This window comes from Rhyacophila brunnea, unplaced genomic scaffold, assembly GCF_057557595.1.
Source record: "Rhyacophila brunnea isolate RB1 unplaced genomic scaffold, BYU_Rbru_1.0 scaffold_21, whole genome shotgun sequence".
NCBI lineage: Eukaryota > Metazoa > Arthropoda > Insecta > Trichoptera > Rhyacophilidae > Rhyacophila > Rhyacophila brunnea.
In genome coordinates, this window is record NW_028232871.1 from 10,436,989 (window position 1) to 10,456,842 (window position 19,854).

Genomic DNA, 19,854 nt, shown 5'->3' on the forward strand with positions numbered 1-19,854 from the left:
TTACTGACAGGTGGACCAAGTCTTGAATCCCATGGACCGTCCAGTTAACATCTCCGCCGAACAACAGACACGGAAAACAAAATAGGGTATTAAGAATATTACATCCGCAAAGCCATTGTGTTTTTGAGTACATTTGCACATTAAATTTCCGATTAACAATCTTCGATTTCACTGTACACTTTTGAATTAAATTTATACATGGTAAAGGACGGCCTGCCACTTTAATATCAATTCGTTTGGAAAAATCGTGACGATTGTCCTTAATATATGCAATTGAATACACGGTACTCATTGTAAATACTATTAAATCTATATTATAAACCCAACTGTCGAACGATCAACCCATAGACTATATCAACCAAACTAACAGTCGTGAATATGATTATATTTTTGACACAATATGCATCGACATGAAGTTCGTCATTTCATTATAATAATTAGGCTTCCAACTGTACCTCGACGCGTCGCCTGAGTTATATGTAGGAATATTCATATTGGTTTGTGAGGTTTGTGTATAAAGTCCAAATGACTAGCTTATGTGTGTGTGCTTTCGGCCGGTGCACTGTACTTGAAATGAAAAGAATATGAAAAACATCGTTTCCAACGAAGACTCATGTAGTCTTATAGAACTTTGGTGATTTTGATTCTACAAGCTTCATTTCTTTTGTCGCTGTGGTTGTCCGCTATAAATGTATGCGTGAAAAATGTGCGTAAATTCAAGGAACACTTCGAATAATGCTCCTGCATCGATGGAATTATTACGTGTGTATTGGTCGCGTCTCATCGACATTGTTTTTTCGACATTTGTGTGTATGGGTGGCTGAGGCGAAGTGTTGAAACGCTTGCGTCACCATTGTTCGAAAACGCGCGGAATTTAAAATGAGTGATTTCGCATAAGTTTTCGATATCGCATTTTTCTGAATCATGGGGGTTTTATATTACCTATATATTTTTATTTAATCTATGACGGGAGTGCACTGCACACTTTGCTCCTTTACTAGAGCCGTCCCTGCTGGCAGCGTGTCCTTCGCACCCACGTTTCTTCCTATACTGCGCGCGCACTCTCGCGAATCTCGTTCGCCTCGAACGACATATTCAGTTCGCCTGGCAGCGTGTCCTTCGCACCCACGTTTCTTCCTATACTGCGCACGCACTCTCGCAAATCTCGTTCGCCTCGAACTACTTATTCAGTTCGCCTGGCAGCGTGTCCTTCGTACCCACGTTCAGTGTTGCCATGTCTACTGAAATTTCAGTAGATCTACTGATAATTTTTGCCAATATACTGAATTTTTGATTTTTTTTCGAAATCTACTGATATTTGTGTTTCTCCATAATTGTAAGTTGACTGATGATTATTTTAATAATATAGTTGAAATGATTTACGCACGAGCTTTTTTGATGGGTTACACTTCTAAATTGACGAAGAAAGCATTGTAACTCTACCCAAGAGCGCCATTTTACCCAATAATATCATCATTGTTTACAATAAATTAATATTATTAGTTATTTTTATTCTTATTAGTCTTAAATCATATCTAATATACTACATTTTCAAAAATCTACTGAAATTTTATGAAATCTACTGAATTTTTTGTCAAAATCTACTGAAATTTTAGATTTTGACTTGGCAACACTGCCCACGTTTCTTCCTATCTCTATACTCTCGCGAATCTCGTTCGCCTCGAACGACATAAGCGTGACACGGGACCGATTTGTTCGCTGGCTATAGATTAGTTTAAAAAGATACGTTCGTTCGAGAACGCCGCATGTCTACAATCACAGAAAAATGGTGAATGTTATGAAAGGTGTGCTGGTGGAATGGTGAATATAATTTCTAATTATTATTTTGCTATTGCTGAACTGTGAGGTCACCCAACCTCACATTGAATTGACATAATTATGTCAAGAGTCTATGCATCTAAAACAATAGATTGTCATATTTTTATGGTTATGTTTACAAGGAAAGAATCTGTCCTGGATGTGCACCTAACTACTTCAGGGTAGAGACGTTAGTGAGTTAGGAATTCGGAGTATCTTTGTCGAGCATCAGCGCATCTATTCTATACACAAGGTTATATCGAGGGTAGTTTATCATATTTTATGTATTGAGGCGGTAAATTGTTACAATAAGTTAACCGTCTGAACTGTCAAAAAGTTCTATATTTTAACATCACATCTCTTAGCTTTGTTAACTTTTAGAACGAGATAGACAGTTTAGATGGCTAACTTATTGTAACAATTATAATACTGTAATACATGAGTATGATAAACTACCCTCGATAGCAGTCTTGTGTATAGAATAGATGCACATATCTCATAAATGTTAACTAGTTTTAAGCCTCTTGCGTTCAATGTCCAACAGCAGCCTGTTCGCTTTGTCAATGATCATTTATTTTGTCTTTAGGTCTTGTTTATTTTGATGCCCATCAGGTATTCCTGTTTCCACTCTGTGGAGAACTTAAAGTGCGATGTAGAACCATTCTTAGGCGCGTAAGTACCGAAGCTACGTGCCTATCTTTAAGAGCATAGGGGCGGCAAATGAAGGAACAACAACAAATATTACACCTTTCGAGAGCAGTGGCGATTTTCCATGAAGCAAACGATGCGGTCACTTCATTAGAAAGAATCGACATTTTACTTTAAAAAATAGTGGAAGTATAAAAAAGATCCTGACAACATTACAATATTGGGTACAAGTCGGTTTACGGGAAACCAGGTGGGAACCGCGCTAATTTTCTTAACCGATTTTGGCAAAATTCATGAATTCAAGAATGAAAACCTAACCTAACCTAACAAATAATCCAGTATATTGGCTGTTTTCTAAATTTGTTTGCCGCCGGCTTCCCTTAAACCGAAAAGAACCCAATATTCTAATAGGTTTATTCACAAGGGTGCTTCCAAACCTGAAGAGAGCCACAGAACTCCGCGTTCCTAAAACCGCCACTGTTTGAGGGTAGGTTTCAAGAAAATACTCCCATTCTAAATATATGGTGTGTATGTCAATTTAAAGATTTTCGGTCTGTTTACAATAAATAATAAAATACGTACTTAAAAGTCTGTCCACAAGGCACAAACGAGTCCCATCGCGATTTACGCTCGAGAACCAGAAATGTCTTCCGTCCAGAAACGGCGTAGTATGCGCGTTTGAACCAACTAGGTGAAGTAATTCATTTTTGAATCGGCATAAAAAACAAACGCGAGTGTAGAAAAAAGCACAACAACTCAATTGTGTTGTGTCGGTTTCTACGAAATTTTGTATTTCGCGATTACTTTCAATCTGCGGCGGCTCCTCTAATACCATCCAAGTGCTACGCACCGCCTGCATCTTTGAAGACATCGCTCATCTTTTCATTGTTATTCATACGTGTATCACTCACTTCGCGAACTATGAACAATACTCCGTTCGTGCGCAAAGCGATTACGATCCAAACTGATTTTCAGTTTGCACAGGATTACAATGAGGTCATTATAATATACTCCTTAAACCGTGGTCGAATGTTCCCATAATGGCGTTTTGTGTAGAATTTTTTACACACTTTTAGATCGGCGCACGAAATTAGGACTCTAGAAACAAAAACGCCAGTTTCTGTTTTATAGCAATGTTGGCGAGTTAATTTTTAACAATTTAAGATTTAATGAATCGCCAAACTTTTACGAAAATACAAACAACCGCATTTATTTCTAAACCACTCAAATACATTCAATAAACAAAAAAACACATCAGCGGTTATTTATTTGGCTGAAGCATTGTTTGCTCAGAGCGTAAAGTCGTAAAGCGTGACTTTTATTTTTCTTTATTGATATTAAATCATTTGAACTGTTTAAAAACTCTTTTTAAGAAATATAATAAATAAACAAAGACATATTTAATTTACCTTCTGAGAAGTTCAACGTTTCGGTCTTTTTACACTAAGATATTATTATCTTAGCTTATTGACACGGCAGCCTTCGGTGATTAAGGTAATCATGGAGAGACGCTTTACGACCTTTACGTGGCTAGGACAAGTGTTCCTGATGCCGCCAAAGAGTGTGACACTGCGTACCCTTATGGCACAGCCTCAAGGGTTCCGTTCCCATGGCCGGCCCTCCCTCACCCTGCAGCGGTGCTACAAAAGCGACCTACGTGCTGCAGGTCTGACATGGCGGGAGGCGCAAGAGTTGGCGTTGAACCGAGGGAAGTGGCGTGAACTTGTGCTTGCCCTATGCTCCAATGCTGGGTATAGAAGGTAAACCATTGCGCACTACCAGAAAATGCTATTCTGAAGACCACTGGCCGCCACTGCTTTCAATACCTATTCTTTACAAGCCAGGTGACGTAATTTATTTTGGAGTAGCAATAAAAAGACACGCGTTCAAGCGCCAAGCGGTCGTAATTCATTTCGTAAAGGCTGTAAACGCTGCGATCGTCCAGAGTCTAGCGCTTGTGAACGGCTGAACTGGGTTACATGTACCTGAAGAACGCGCAATTTGTTACTCGCGCGCCGAAACACGCCTTGTGGACAGACTCTAAGTGGGTGCCTAACGAAATTTAAAACTAAAATTAGAAGGGGCGGTATTTTAAGTCTGCTTAAGGGAGGCACTTTGTCTAGGGACATCAATTAATAACATAATATGTTTCTGAGATGTTCCAAATTATGTATGTTTAATAAAGAATGCTATATTCTTAAATCTCGTTTATTATTCCCTGAATAAAATTAAATTCTCAATTGTCAAAACTAGAAGCTCATAATTCAATGTAATCGAGGTCTTCCTTTATGCCGAACTGTTTGTTGAATGTACCTTCGTCCATCTGTATCTTTTTCTTGCACCAGTTGCGCATTGCGAAGATATTATCAGTCCAGCGATTCACTGCATCTTTCAGTTCCTGCAATAACCAAACATTAACCTTAATTATCAAGATGAGTAAAAGACGCTTGGACTATACTTACTAGAGGAAGCCTTATGAACGTAGTATTAAAACATTTGACATAGACCAATAATTGACGTGATCTGTCTTTTCTCAGGTCAGTTGTAACTAAGTTTGTAACTATAATGTTAACGATTTGGTTCCGGTACAAGTCGAACATGTTTTGTGTTTTAAATGGTAAACGTATGAAGTATTAATTTCTCATACAATACTGTCCGTTCATACCAAATTCAAATTTCAGAGTTTGTCTACAAAATATCTGCATATTATATAATGATTTTTCAAATTGACTGTTTCAAGCAGATTGAAAAATTATGTTGAAATGTTTGCGATTTTTGACTGATACCACCCGCCATGTATATGCAGTCGCGGTTTGTGCATGGCCGCCTTCTATGACGCTATAAACATGTCGGAATGAAAATATTTTAGTGCCACACTTCCTTATCCCGAAACGATGCTGCACGGGACTGATATAACAACCATCCACCTTAGTGCTTAAAGAAAGACATGCTCTGCCGTCATTTATCATTAATGACATGAAGTGTCCTCTGTACCCCTGTACTGAAACTCTGCCAAAACAGAGGAGTCAGGAGTTGAAAGTGATGAATAATTCCGTCTTCCATATGACACAGCAAAATTTTCAAATGCCTCAAAATTGGCCTTGGTTGATATCAAGTCAGCGTGGCCAATTGGGCCCATGTCTGGACGGACCCTGGCAAACAGCTCCGGTCGGTCGGATCCTATCAGCAGGCAGTTCCAAAGCTCCAGTGCTCAGCGTCTTGATGGTCGTACCCGCATGTGAATTCCGGCCTATATCCTATCAAATGAAAACCGTTCAGCTTGGCTGCGAAGTCACCGTGGCCAGTCAGGAACTGGCATACCCAGTGTGTTGGTCTTAGTTGTCAAAGTCTGCTACATATGAATCTGCAATGCGAAATGACTCATAGCTGGTAATCTAATCATTTTTCTTGGAACAGTTTGTCAGCTTGTCAATGTCCCAAAAGTTTGTAATTCTCATGGAATTCTATATGATATAAGGAAATAGTAGAAATAAAAATATATGATTACCGTTTTCATATTTTTACAACAAGAGGATTTAAAATATGCCGTTTGTTGTTATTTAGTGTAAACAGGCATTTCGAAAAACACCGAAGATTTGATGATGAAATTAAAATTCTAAAAAAAAATATAGTTCTTTTCCAAGAACATGAAGAAGTAATATAGCGCTTTTTTATAACTAGTGAGGCAAATTTATGATGTGTGTTTATCTCACTTATTTGGTCAACTCGCCTCGCCGGGCCACTCCTGAACCCGGGTCCCCAGGCATGGGCCCTGTCAGCCCCCCCCTTGTGGGGGCCATGCTCTTAACATTCACCCAATATAGAAAAGCGTCTCCGTCAATACTTTTGGTTGATATCAAAAAATCTTATACTAAATTTAATTGATATTACAAAATGTGAATGCGGTATTTACAGTAATATCTGAACTGAGTTTTTCCATGACTTCTGGATCTGCGTGGGAGTGTTTGGCCAATTGATGCTGCAGACCAGCGAGAACATTGCGTAGCTCGGCCACCTCGTGGACAACTTTCGTTCTTTCAACGCCATCCTCCCGGTCGCCCTGAAAAACACAAGAATGTCTTATAAAAGAGTATATATATAATTCTGGAGTAGTCATGAGTAATTCTCAGGGGTGCCGCATGCTAAACAAAAAAATAATAGATCCAGAATATCATAATTGAACACAATGGTAGATTTGTTGCTTTCATCTCTGTTTTCTTCGGGTGAGCAAACTCTAAACTGCTGTTCCCTTATGGCTAATGTTACTATTTCTCCTTTATTTTAGATTAGCGATATCCCACTAATTAATGATCTGTGTGAAATAAATACATAAAATTAATAAATAGACTAATTTAACTAGATTTTTTTGCAAATCAATGGGATAGACAACAGTTGAATCACAACATGCACTTTTTTTACCCACACCTTATCTCACCATTCCACCGCTGCTATCATAACTTTACTTACTCATGATGAGTTTTTGCAAATACGTTATTTGACAATGTTTCAATGTATGTGTGCCCCTATATTCATATCTCACCTCGCCACTCCACGCTGCTATTTGACCACTTTACCTACTTGTGGTAAACTGTATCTATTTTAGTGTTTGAAGGAGGACAAGTAAAGTCAAAACATTCTTATCATATCGTCACTGTCTGGCAGAAGACACTGATTCGAAAAAATGATATATTGAGTTAGTACCAAAATGTTCCTTATTTCAAACTTTACCGTCTGGAAACCTTTTAAAGTCATCCTTTTTACGATTACTTAATAAACTCACATGATAGACCATTATTTCAAACTTTTTAACAACTTCAAAGTCAAACTACTCTAAACTAGTATTCTCCAGTTAGTGTGTTCTGCCAGAACAGAGACGATATATGGTTGCTATGAAAATAATGATATTTTATATACCACGTCCACACTCCAATGTTTTAATTAAATAAGCGGCTTACGTATGTTTTTTCATACAAAGCAGTTACTTGTTTGTATCATGTTTCACGCATGTGGTGATGTGAAAACCTTATAACCCATCTTTTTTAAATTATCTGAAGACTCGTACTACTTAAATCCTCAACACCTCATTTCGTCGTTAATTTTCTACAAACACGTATCTCATTTTTTGTCAGTTTTGAGTTGTTTGATGTAATGAATTCAGAATTTGAATACGCACATATTCCACTAATACGTATCTCAAAACATACTTTATAACATAATAGATTTAAGCAATTACAAAAACTCGTATCACAATAAAAGACTTTTCTAAATATTATAAACTCGTATCTTGAGTTACGTGTTTGTAAGTATACAGAATACTGAACTCCGACAGATGATTATACTGAAGCTCTTTCTCGTAAGTCAAGATACGTGTTTACTGCAGTAGTATTCACAGTAAAGTTGTAACGCATTCTTTTCATGAAAATATATGTAACTTATACTAAATGGATATTTCATAGAAGAAAAATTATTTCTAAATTAAAAACTGAGAGAATAAAGTTGTTATTTGCCTCAAAAAGGTTTCGAATCTGATTCTAGTCGGGACAACAACGAATCTCACCTTTTCTGCTGCCAGCCTCTCTTTGGTGATTTCAATTTTTTGATTACATCTCTCCAGAGCTGACGACAACGTTTCCAATCTTTGCTTTCTTTCATATTTTGCTTTACTAAAAACATATAAATTATACACATTTGATTGCGTAAGTTAAAATTTAATTTTCATACTATCATTTCTGTAGGAAGTCATATGAGTTATCTATATGCTGCAGAATCACGCCACGTTGAGGCAGACCCAAAATGCTTTAGAAACACATTCTCTTTACAACACAACCTCTGTTAGTGATTCAATGTACAAGGTGTTAGAGATCTGATATGACTAGCCCAGGATTTGAAATATTATGTAATAATTTTTTAAACGGTAACCTTGGATAAGCCCAGTAGTAAATTGATGTTCCAATCTTGTCGGAGTCTACGATTGAATCGTCAACCAATCCCTGTATTACGTCTTTTACAGACTGTGCGACGATTCCTTTCTCTTTGGGGGCTATTTTTTCCAATTCCTGAAAGAAAATGTATTAATGTATTCTAGAATAATTCCAATTTATTTAAATCCACAACGCAAATTTATGGTGTCCAGACACAGACAGCAAATGAAGTACAATGGAACCTCGATTTTACGTGCTCGGAATTTACATTTCCCTACTGCTTGCGTGTAGTTTCTGTTCCGTTTTATATTAGTAAATTTAATTCCTTACTTATGCTCGCTCAACAAAAAGCGTTTAAGTCAAGAGAATTTCGCTGGAGTGGGGAAAGAACAAACGCTCACTTGGTCTAAATGCGGCTTTACAGAAAGATTTAATGCACACACTGCAAATTTTAAGGAAATGCTTATTTCTCACGAAATATATTGTATTCTAGATTTTTTTAATGTGAAACTTAAATATACACGGGTATGCAAAACCCCTAGTAATAGAGTTTTTACCATGTAAACGCCAGTTGAATTAATAGACTAACCTTAAGCTGGAAAAACTCTTTCTTCTCATAAAACAGTTCCAGCATCTTGGTCCGTTTGTCGTCAGCGCTCATTCCCTTTCGTTTCGACATGGCTACCAACAAAAAAAAATACATTTGAATTTTAAAACAGCGGATTCAATACTGATTAGTTGATCATAACCCAAAGGCGCAATGCACACTGACATTTGATTTGACAACAACATAATCCCAACTCAGCTTGCCTACAAAGTTGCTTTCACTTCCACGCACAGAGATATGACTTACGAGTACAAACGAAACTCTAATGTCAAATTATTCAATGAACAGTGATTTTGTATTAGCGCGTAATAAAATAAGACATATTGACTGCCTAATCTGCATTTGGGAAAATTGTTCAGGAAGAAGAAAAAACATAATACGTAATTTTACTATCGAGCGGAATTTAACAATTCCAAAAATACACTTGGAAAACTTTTTTTTTACAATTAAACTGCAATATGAATTAATAAACTATTTTGGCTTCCTTTTATATATAAAGATCGGAGTTATTCCATTTACGATATTGTCAATGTGGCACCTGCAGTTGGGTGTTTTGTGTGAAGGACGATAACGCATTTATTTATAGGCTCAGGAGTTTTAAATTTTGTATTAGCATAGAAAACATGTTTTATGATAGAAAGCCATCAAAATCTCATTTTTGGTCAAAACTTTAGTTTGCTGGTTGATATGCGGAAATTTGGGTATATTTAACAATTAGAACTATAATACCAATGCAGTATTTCAATTATTGGAAGAATATTAATTCTTAACCTAAAATTTCATTTCAATATGATCGCGCTCCCATTGACGTTTTCGCTCTCTTTGCACGGTTGTTTGAACTACCTTGAAAAACGTCTCGCACTCTATGACTAAAGGCTTCTGTGTTTGGTGGCAAAGACTTTTTGGACTACATACTTCAGCGATGTTCAAGTTTAGCGCTTCCAACAAAGTTGCATGCAAGAATTGATGTTTTTTTTCCAACCAACAATGCTGCAGTGTGTATGACAGTACATACTTCAAGTTGCATGTGTTGTGTGAATGCCAACAAAATCACATTGAGAAAGTTGATGTCAGAGATACAGTTTACGTTCAAAGTGTATTCTACGTACAATACCGATGTTTAGAATGGGCTGGCAGGTTATATAGCGGAAGATGTCCACATATTGTATTTGGGTGACCATATGTCATGCGTTTTTATCTAAAGTAATCATGTCCATAACCGTCATCGCGGAAAGAATGTTAGTTCTTTAGTAATTTTATTGTTAACTTCTAAATAAAATGAATGTTATATTATAATGTTCCAGCGATCAGGCCATGAGGCAGTTCCTGCTGCATCTGGATGAGACCCTCGCATTCGGAAGGAAATTCATCCTGCAAGACTTGGACGAAACGCACCTCTTCATCTCGGCCGACATGGTGGAAACGCTGCAGGCCAAAGTGGATGATCTCATGGATCAAATCAATTTCCCAATACACGACAAAGGACAGTAAATTGGTTTCGTAGATGTCACCCTTCGTATATATCAAAGAAACGATGATAAAATCCAGATTGAATAAAAGCAATATTGAATATAAGTAATTGCGAAACTTGGTGAAATCAATCTGCATTTATTCAACTAGAAATTGCTTCGATAATTAAAGGTTTATCAAATAGATAAATGTGTGATAGCTGATACGGTGTTGTGTCAACCTTTTATGTTGGCTGCTTGTAAAATGGCGCCATCATCTTCAATTGCACAAATAAATTTAATAATGTCGAATGTTTCTCTATAGTATTGCCAAAGACAATTAAGTGAAATGGTGGTGATATTATGGCACCTTTCACAATGGCCCAAGTCAAGCAAAATGTTGGCACTCTTTGATGCATTTTGAAATATCGACATTGTGTCGATAGATGGCCAAAGCGAACGTCGCCCTCTTCACAATGGTGAGCATCACGTGACCACAACCATTTGTCTGACTTGGGCCATTGTGAAGGCCAGCATTAGAAATAAATTAAATATTATACACGTATTTCATGTACATACTGCCTGGTTGTAATATCTATCGTCTGTCTTGTACTCACATATCCCGCTTATGTAAAATAAGAGATTTTTATTTAAGGTGACGCATCAGTGAAACGCCAAATAATTTTCAACTGTACGCGCGACGAAATTTTGTACTCGCTTCGCATTCCTTGAGAGAACGTCGAGTCAGACATACGTCACTTTGCTGCGTGATGGCGACGGGCCAATTAATTCTAAAATCGTGTAAAGATGACTAAAAACGTTACCCATTTACTTTAAAAAGAAAACATGTCAATGAATATATTATTATTGTTACTAATAGAATAATAAACAGAACATAAAATGGACATATGTTGGATTTATATGAGAAATAATATTTCGTTTGACAGGCGTCTTTTGCACCCGCGACCCGCAATCCGCACATCGCCTAGCAACGATCTTTTTAGACCGTGCCTCAACTAATGCATGGCCTTAATACGCTAGTATTATCGAATATCTACCTGTGTGTAAGACTCTAGGCAAATTATTTAAAAAATCAATCTACTTAAACCTCATAATTCATGTATATACGGGGGGAAATATGTTCAAACCTCGTAAATACCAAGAATTATTGTCGTTTTGTAGTGTTCGTTCTTTTTTTTTTCATTTAAAATTCTATTTAAAGATAGTTTTTAATGATGATAACTTCATTTAAAACATGCTATTAATAATTTTAGATTATAACAAAAACTGCAGATTTCAAAAGTCCTTTAAGGATTACCGAAAGCAAGCGCGTCGACATCGTACATTAACGTCACTCCACAATGGGTGTGTCTAAATATATCATCCGAAGACGAATAAACAAGATTTTGTTTGTGTTTTTATATAAAGGACTTTTGGCATTAGTCTGTTATATCGAGGTTGTACTATATATTTTATCTTAAAAAAATCACTTGTATAAATTCAATAGGTATTTAGCATTCATACACCTGAGATTATGTAAGTTTAAAGGTGTGAACAACTAGACTAAATATCATAGTAAAATTACGCCATTGTTCCATAGAAAGTTATCTTTTACATTACCTACTTTATACTTTTCACCTCATGAAAATTTTATACTATGTCATTGCATTATTGTTCTAATAGTGATTTATTATCATGTAAATTGTAAAAACACATACCTAGATAATAATACTACAAAAATAAAATATTTTATATTGAATTATTTGTCTTATGATCATTTTTTGTTGTGTTATCATTTTTGATGAAAATTCAGGTCAAGGTTGTCTGATGGTTCCATTATATCACTCTAAACATGTAGTAGCCATATAGCGCCTGTACACCTGCCTGGATTTACTGGCACTAATAGTGTAAATTAAACTATCGCGATAATAGCTGTTTACATGTAATAGTGCCGACTGTCTCGCCAATCTCATTCTTCAAGCGTAAGCGAGACGCGTTGTCATTGTATGGTGCTATTTGATAGATTGTGAAAATTGATAAACATCAAAAATGTTCTGCACGGTGTAGTTCGTTTTTTTCTGGCTGGTTTACGACTATCGTTCTAATATTCAGAAGCATCTGAACTTTTTTGATGCATGCATGCAATCTTGCAACTTGCACACTAATACGTGTTTACAAGTGCATTTTCTTGTTAAGGTCTTGTCAAACGGCATAATACTCTGCCTGGTAGCGATAATTATAAAGCCTTTCTTTGGTCAAGAAATAAGAGAAAATCAAAATCGGGTAAGCAAGGGATTAGTTATTTTCTAGGAAAATACTCTATCCTTATAGAACAGATTAATGCCATGGGGCAAGTTTTTTAGGCAGGGTACTGAGATACCCGGGGTTCCAGCGGCTAGCTCAGGTGTCCATCGAACCCCGGATTCACAAAAAAAAAAATATAAACGATTAGAGTGGAAATAAAACTCGGTCTTTCGTGTTCGTGACGTGGTCTTATATTTTCTTATGATTTTTAGTTTCACAAATTTATCTGGGTTTTTACGATTATAGTCGCAGGTCCTATCCTATTGGAAAAGGGATGCTTACTAACATGTTTTTTTTCTTTTTTAAATTCCTCAGACCCACGCCAACTAGTAAAAGGGACTAGTGATTGGCCAAATCTGATCGCATGATCTTTGATTCGGCGAATCACGAGCCTGACCCTGGCGCCGGCGCGCGAGGATTTCACGCACAATGCGCGGCAAAATTTATTATATTTGAATACTTATATTTAGTCTTAAAATTATCTCTTTCATCCATCATCATTTATACTTTTTAAATCAAATTAAATTTATCTTAATTACACCTCCGCCCAGTATATGATTTTCACACACCGGACGAAGGCCTTTACTTATAAAAAAAAAAATACTTACGTGGTTGAGCAAGGAATCAGATTAGATGTTTTACGAAGCCGTTTCTAGAGGTCAGGGTTACGTTTCGACTTGATAGCTACTAAATGATTATTTTACACCGGGAGAAGCCCGCCTGTAACAGGGGTGTATCAGTACCTTATGACAGTCAACCTATAAAACACAAGTTAAACAAAGCGCGCTGACTGTTCAAATATTGAATGCGCGTTAGGTACATTTACGTGACAAAGTTTCATGCATATGATACGGGCGTAACTATTGAAATTAACATATTCTTTAACGCGTGTTTAAGTTATTAAGATTCGATATAAATGGTGTACACTGAACTTTGTCAGTCATACTTGTTTGTTTTCATTGAACTAAGAATACAATTTATAGATGTTGCTGGTTAGTTTTTAAAATTCAATTAAACCCTGCCTAAACCAAACCCAGCGCTCGAAATGGAAAAATTTACGAACCGGAGCGTTCGACAGTTTTCTGAAGATTTTTACATAGTAAAGTTGTCAAAGTTTATGTATTTTTTTCATAAAAATAAGTGTGTTAGATTTTCTATTATGTGGCCAATCCAGCTCAGACGGTCAAATTATTTATTCCACGAGACGGAGTGATAATTTTACCGATTTCACGAACAGGAACGGCGCTCCGGTGCGTTCTGGTCCATTTCGAGCCCTGACCAAACCATAATAGTTGAGGTATGCCATGGGCGATCCGACAAAAAAGTGCATACTTTTCATTGTTTTCGTTGAATTAAGAATACAATTTACAGATGATGTTAATTGGTTTTTTAAAATCATTAAGCCCTGCCTAACCAAACCATAATCGATATTCTTTTATTTATAAAATATCGAAAATGAAATATGGTTTAATTGCATACTTTTAGATTTTAGATAAATAAATAAATTTTGACTATTATATACTATGGTTAGGATTAGGGCAGGGTTTAATTAACAAATATGCTTGACTGACAAAGTTTAGTGTGCACTACATATTTATGTTGGATCTTAACAGCCTACCTCCTCCTTTCGCCACCGTCCTATAGTAATACATTAATAAACAATGCATTTTATTGTAATATGTTAATTAATCAACAACACACTAGTAAAACTATATACAGAAAAACCTATAATGTAATCTAGGTAAAGTTAATACATATTATTATGTATACAAAAAATAATATTGATTCCAGACCGATTACATTCCCAATTTTAATGACATAATGGGCCTAATAAAATAAACAATTATTATTAGCAATACATAATATTAGGTTTGGTATCAATGATGAATGTATCAAGCTCTTAATTTTCCTATAACACTACAATATTAGGTAAAATGTGAGATGTTAAAATAATAACTGTCATGTCTGGTAACTTTTAAAATCAGCAAATTAACTTTTAAATACTTATTCATTATTGTATGAATGTAAAATTAAATAGTATACCCCTTACCTGGTTTGATCAATCAAGGGTAGTGTATTTTGTGAAATAAATCCTAGCTTAATATAAATTAATTTGTGTACAGGTTGCAGAACTAATAAGATTTAAATTTTGACAAGTTATCACTTTTCACTTTGGTGCCATTTTGGAAAAATCAGTTTAGGCAACTGAAAAACTAAACTTTTTTTATTAGTGTGGTATCACTATTAGTACAAGTATACCTGCATAATATGTATTTGAGGCTAATGATTGTAAAAATTGATAGTTTGAAAAATAATAAGGTCAATACAGTAATATACCTGTAATTTATCTTTTGTGTGCTATTGAAATTAATGCTTACATCTTTATTATTTGTGTGCCATTAGGTTTTCACTTCTTCACTATTGAAATAGGGGATTTTAAGTTCTCCGACTTGGGAAATTGTGGATTGTACCTGAATAACTTCAAGAAACTCACTGTCTAACATTGCTACAGTAATTTTGGACTGATGCTAGCTCTAATAGCAGTATCGAGAAATACGTTTACTTCGTTTGACAGCGAGCAGGACGATGCCTGGCAATGTGACTGGCTAGCATCGGGCGTAAGGAACTCTCTTCTAATTGTGGATCCGCTGGACGACCTACCTAGTCTTAGGCTTCCACGCAAATATAATATGCTCATAAATGATGCATTAGTGAGACTTGAAAGGTGGGGTGAGATTTAGAACACATCGTGGAGTCATGCAGCATATATTATGACTTCCCCAGAGGAGTTTCAGCCATACACCAGCCCAAACCTGGGGCCGTTGTGGATTGATGGCTTTCTAGTCCCACTGTGACTTTGTCATCTCCCTCCATTTACGAAAGTGAAAAGATGCTGTCACTTTTATTTTTTTATGGTTTTTCGTCTGGATTCGGGACTTGGAGGTGAACAAATTACACACCGGAATTGTGGTCGGAACTGACGAGATTTATTTAGTGTAATACTATTAAGTTACATTTTTATAATTTCTTTTATGCGTAGCGCGAGTTAATAATGTTTACTGTTTGGCTGTCTGCAGCGCTCTGTCGCGCCAAAAAAAAACGGCTGCTTACGAAGCGGTACCAATGCGGCGTTGACAATATTAAATTTTGGCGCCAAACACGTACAGCGTTGCCGGTTTAATATTATTTATTTTCGCAATCAACCCTTACTATTTGTCGGCTCGATACTGTTTCGGGCTTCTCCAGATCCACAGAGACATCCCCAAATGGGGACCATTTGGGAGTGTATATGTATATATATTGTTATATGACTAGTTCTGTGGTTTTGTTTAAAATCCTATAGTAAAACTTGGTAACCATATATTATAATATATCATTTGTCTATCTTGTAAAAATCGTATATCCCGTTTTGGTTTACCAGATTTATTGAATAATAGTATTATCAAATATCTATGTCTTGTATTCTTGTACCCCCATAACATGACATCTCATTATTTAAAAAATAAATCGATAAAAACCTTGTTATCCGTGTTAGTAGTATGGAAAATTTGCAAACCTCTTATTTTTGTACATCATCTTTTTATTTTTTTGTAAATATGGTTTTTACTGTCAAGTTGTGTTGTATTTAAAAGGTTTATAAGATAGAGTGACGATATTGGCCTTTCAATGATGGATTTTTCATGTAGAAAATTAATGTAATTGGAGGAAAATAAAATTACACTTTTTCTTCTTCTTCAGTGAGATGAAAGGCTGCTTGATGCTTTCTCTTATCTCCTCGTTACTCCTAAAGTCACACAACCAGTATCCGTCACAAACATCTGTTGTCGAAGCTCACTATACGGTTGCTGTCTGAGCCTTCACAAGGTGTCATGATTCGCTACCGTAAAGCAGCACTATGCAAGTGTTGAATAGGCGGAATTTGGTTTTGATTTTGAGTAATAATTGTGAGTCCCAGACACTGCATCGAGTTAAATGTTGCTCCTGTCATTCCCATTCGGATAGCAAGCTCTCTCTGCAAAATGCCATCTCCTGCGATGTGTACCCCCAGGAATTTGTAAAATAAAACAGCAATTCATAACAATATTTCATTTAATAACTTACAATATTTGACCAATATAATAATTGACATCAGAAATAATATTTCACAAAATACAATGGGTACCTAAAACTAGACATTAGTATTATATATTTACACGGGGATATTCTATCGGAACCATAAACAATGTGCAGTGTGTCTTAATTCAATACAAGTAATTCAAATAATTTTGTAGCCCTGAATTGGGAGTCAAATGTTCCAAACAACCAAAATTTTCATAGCTGAATTTATTTTCTTTGCTGCTTCACCAATTAAAGACAAGACTGAAAAAAGCAGTACAACAAGGAAAATAACTATTGTATAAGTGTTTTATAATTTACACAGCCAACTCAAAGCAATGCTTTTATCAAATTAAGGCTCACTTCACAATAATATATGACTTCTAAGATCACGTAAAAATTAACAAAAAAAACACAATATTATTCGATCAAACTGGTTTCAAGGGCGCGTGTGAGTGGCACCTTTACAAATTTCACTATTTATTTTCGTTTATTATCAATTGAAGAGTGACATTCCAAACCGGCCTTAGTCCAAAATTACAAATTTTCATGTTTTGATGGAATCCGATAGAGTGTGCTGAGATCTATTCTCACTAAAACTTATATTTTACAAAAAATCCTAAGTCTCTTAAATTTGATGTCGAAATGTGCCTTTTTTCTCAAAACAGCACTAAGGTAACGACTGATTCTTTCCAAACTGGCCTAAGGATATATGCGCATGCGCAGTTGAACTCTTTTTGCTACATTTACGTTCCAAGTGGCCATAATATAATATTGTAACACGTCAGACGAAATATTAGAGAATTTGTCTTTTATAAGTTTATGTTCACATCAGTAAACTATTTTATATAATATATTATTATGCTGTAAAAGTTACAATGTTTACCTTTTTATTAAAAAATGCAATAAAGTGAAAGAAATTTTATATTATTTTTATTCATTAATCATCCCAACAGACCTGTCCATGACCACATTCTATTACACAATCATAATTGTATACACAAAAGACATTCAACTTTACTTTATTGTGTCCCAAACTGTACTTAGTACAGACTTAGGGCCATTTTGAAAAAAAAAGTCAGTTTTTGAATGAATTTTTTTGAAGTTTTACTATACTTTTTAATGTTATTTATATATTATGTTTTCGAGTCTTTGAATTTTCTATGAAATTGCCAAACATTATAGTACCGAAAAATTAAGAGGTAAATTGCAAATCACAAAAATATGATTATCTCAAAATCAGATTTTTATACTTAGGCCGGTTTGGAATGTCGCTCTTCAATTTGTAATGTTCCTTATATTTTCACCATTATGTGTTTTGTCAATTTGATCTTTCAGAATCGTTACATTAAATCTTAACCAGTTCTATGCCTTTATCAAGTTTTCTCGCTCTATGAGGCTGTAATCTGATTTTATACTTAAATTACTAGCCACTGTCGATCGATTTGCATAATCTAAAAAATTCAACACACAATGACATCTGTTTGAATAATTATGAAATACTAAGCCACAAATTATCAGTATTAGTGATTGTAGTAAGAGCTTCGCTCTACATTCAACGTGACGTTAAAAATCTGCGGCCTGTCAGATACTGCCATAGTAATATCATAGACATGTCTTATTATATATTATGAAAGGTTAAAGAGTAAAATTTTTTATAAGAGATGTCTTTTGTTAATATGTTTGCAAATACCGACCAAAGTCCGTAATTCAATATGTGTAATAAACAATGTTCTTGTGTTTCAAGCAATGATTAGTTTTAGAGTCAGTTTTTTTTTCATTTTCAAATTTTAATATGACTATGTTTATTAATCTTTACATGCAATAAAAATAAGATTTTAGATTGACTCAAATAGTTAATTTCGTTAGATAAACGTAAAAATTAATAAACATTAAATTTAAAGACATTGCTGAGATAAACAATAGAAAGTTTTAGTTTCAATAGCCATCATAAAAACATCTCATCTTGCATAAAATCTACAGGGAGAAAATCCGTTAATCATACTGAAAAATCTAATCGTCAAAACACAGTGAAAACCTTCAAAATATTAACATAAACACGATATCACATGTAATTATTGAAAGGCTTTAATTTGATTTAAATTTATTGCGTTCGTGGTATTGTGGGGGGCGCAGCGTTGCCCGAGGGATCGTTGGGCTGCACGGGGGGTGGGAGAGGTCGGGGAGCAGACGCCGGGGTCACAATGCGAGCGTAGACCTGCCGCCCTGCACCCACACCTGAAAATGGTAAAAGCAAAAATATTACACCAAAATATTTAATTTTTTTAAACACATTATGGGCAATACAATTTTAGTTCAATATATTCACAACATGACATTTAGTTTATGTTTCAATAATGCAGGAAGAGCTGTCAGGGGTCAACATCGTCAGTTAAATAAGCCCGATTTTATGAAATTATAAAACAATCGACTTCAAAGTCTTAGTCTGTGGGGACTGGCTTCCACATTTCTAACTAATTAGTCTCGACACTTACGTCCAAATTTATTTACCGTGCAAGACCACGCGTCAATTACGTGATCGAAAACCGGCGTGAAAGGTTCTTGGCGTTCTGGCCATAACTTTGCTAATTCCTAATTTATTGTCATCCCACTGTTTTGGTGGTTTTGCATTTAGTTTGGCCAGCCATCAATCCCACTGATAAATAAATAAGTTGAAGGAAATCGAAGGATATTTCTACCAAGGTGAGAACGGGAACTCTCACTGTACACATTTTTATATATTATGATGCTCTTTATCTTCACAAACCTAGCAATTTTTGTCTGAATGGGTTCCGATGAGGATTAAAGCCACAGTGAGTACTCGCTCTTTCTAAACTATTCTTTGCTCTTTGTGGTACTAAAATCTTTTCATTCTGACTCGTTTATCGCGTCATGGAAGGCGACCATGCACAAATCGTGGCTGCATATACATGATGGGTGTAGATGGGGTATCTCAAATCATAGTGTACCGTTGGTGCACATGTCCAAACTATTTCCATATTCTATGAGTAAT

The 19,854-nt window shown here is 35.5% G+C and overlaps 3 protein-coding genes across 4 annotated transcripts in view; 1 reads left to right on the forward strand and 2 right to left on the reverse strand.

Moving 5' to 3' along the window:
* Positions 1-1,778: 1,778 nt before the first annotated feature.
* On the forward strand, positions 1,779-13,336 carry Tfb5 (transcription factor B5). The gene is made up of 2 exons (XM_085948902.1): positions 1,779-1,821; positions 10,299-13,336. The coding sequence occupies exons 1-2, from the start codon at positions 1,787-1,789 to the stop codon at positions 10,483-10,485; spliced, it is 222 nt and encodes a 73-aa protein (XP_085805028.1). The 5' UTR covers positions 1,779-1,786; the 3' UTR covers positions 10,486-13,336.
* On the reverse strand, positions 4,724-9,066 carry LOC147070702 (meiotic nuclear division protein 1 homolog). The gene is made up of 6 exons (XM_085949166.1): positions 8,977-9,066; positions 8,386-8,522; positions 8,024-8,129; positions 6,380-6,526; positions 5,628-5,723; positions 4,724-4,885 (listed from the first exon to the last, which is right to left on the reverse strand). Exons 1-6 carry the CDS (start codon positions 9,064-9,066, stop codon positions 4,724-4,726), a joined length of 738 nt encoding a protein of 245 aa, XP_085805292.1.
* A 3,481-nt stretch (positions 13,337-16,817) lies between the features above and the next one.
* Positions 16,818-19,854, reverse strand: part of LOC147070703 (uncharacterized) — a 32,316-nt gene continuing 29,279 nt past the window's right edge. For both annotated transcript variants that reach the window (XM_085948892.1, XM_085948891.1), the window contains exon 22: positions 16,818-19,079. In XM_085948892.1, the coding sequence (XP_085805018.1) occupies positions 18,946-19,079 (134 nt within the window). In that variant the 3' untranslated portion in view covers positions 16,818-18,945. The remainder of the gene's footprint in view (positions 19,080-19,854) is intronic.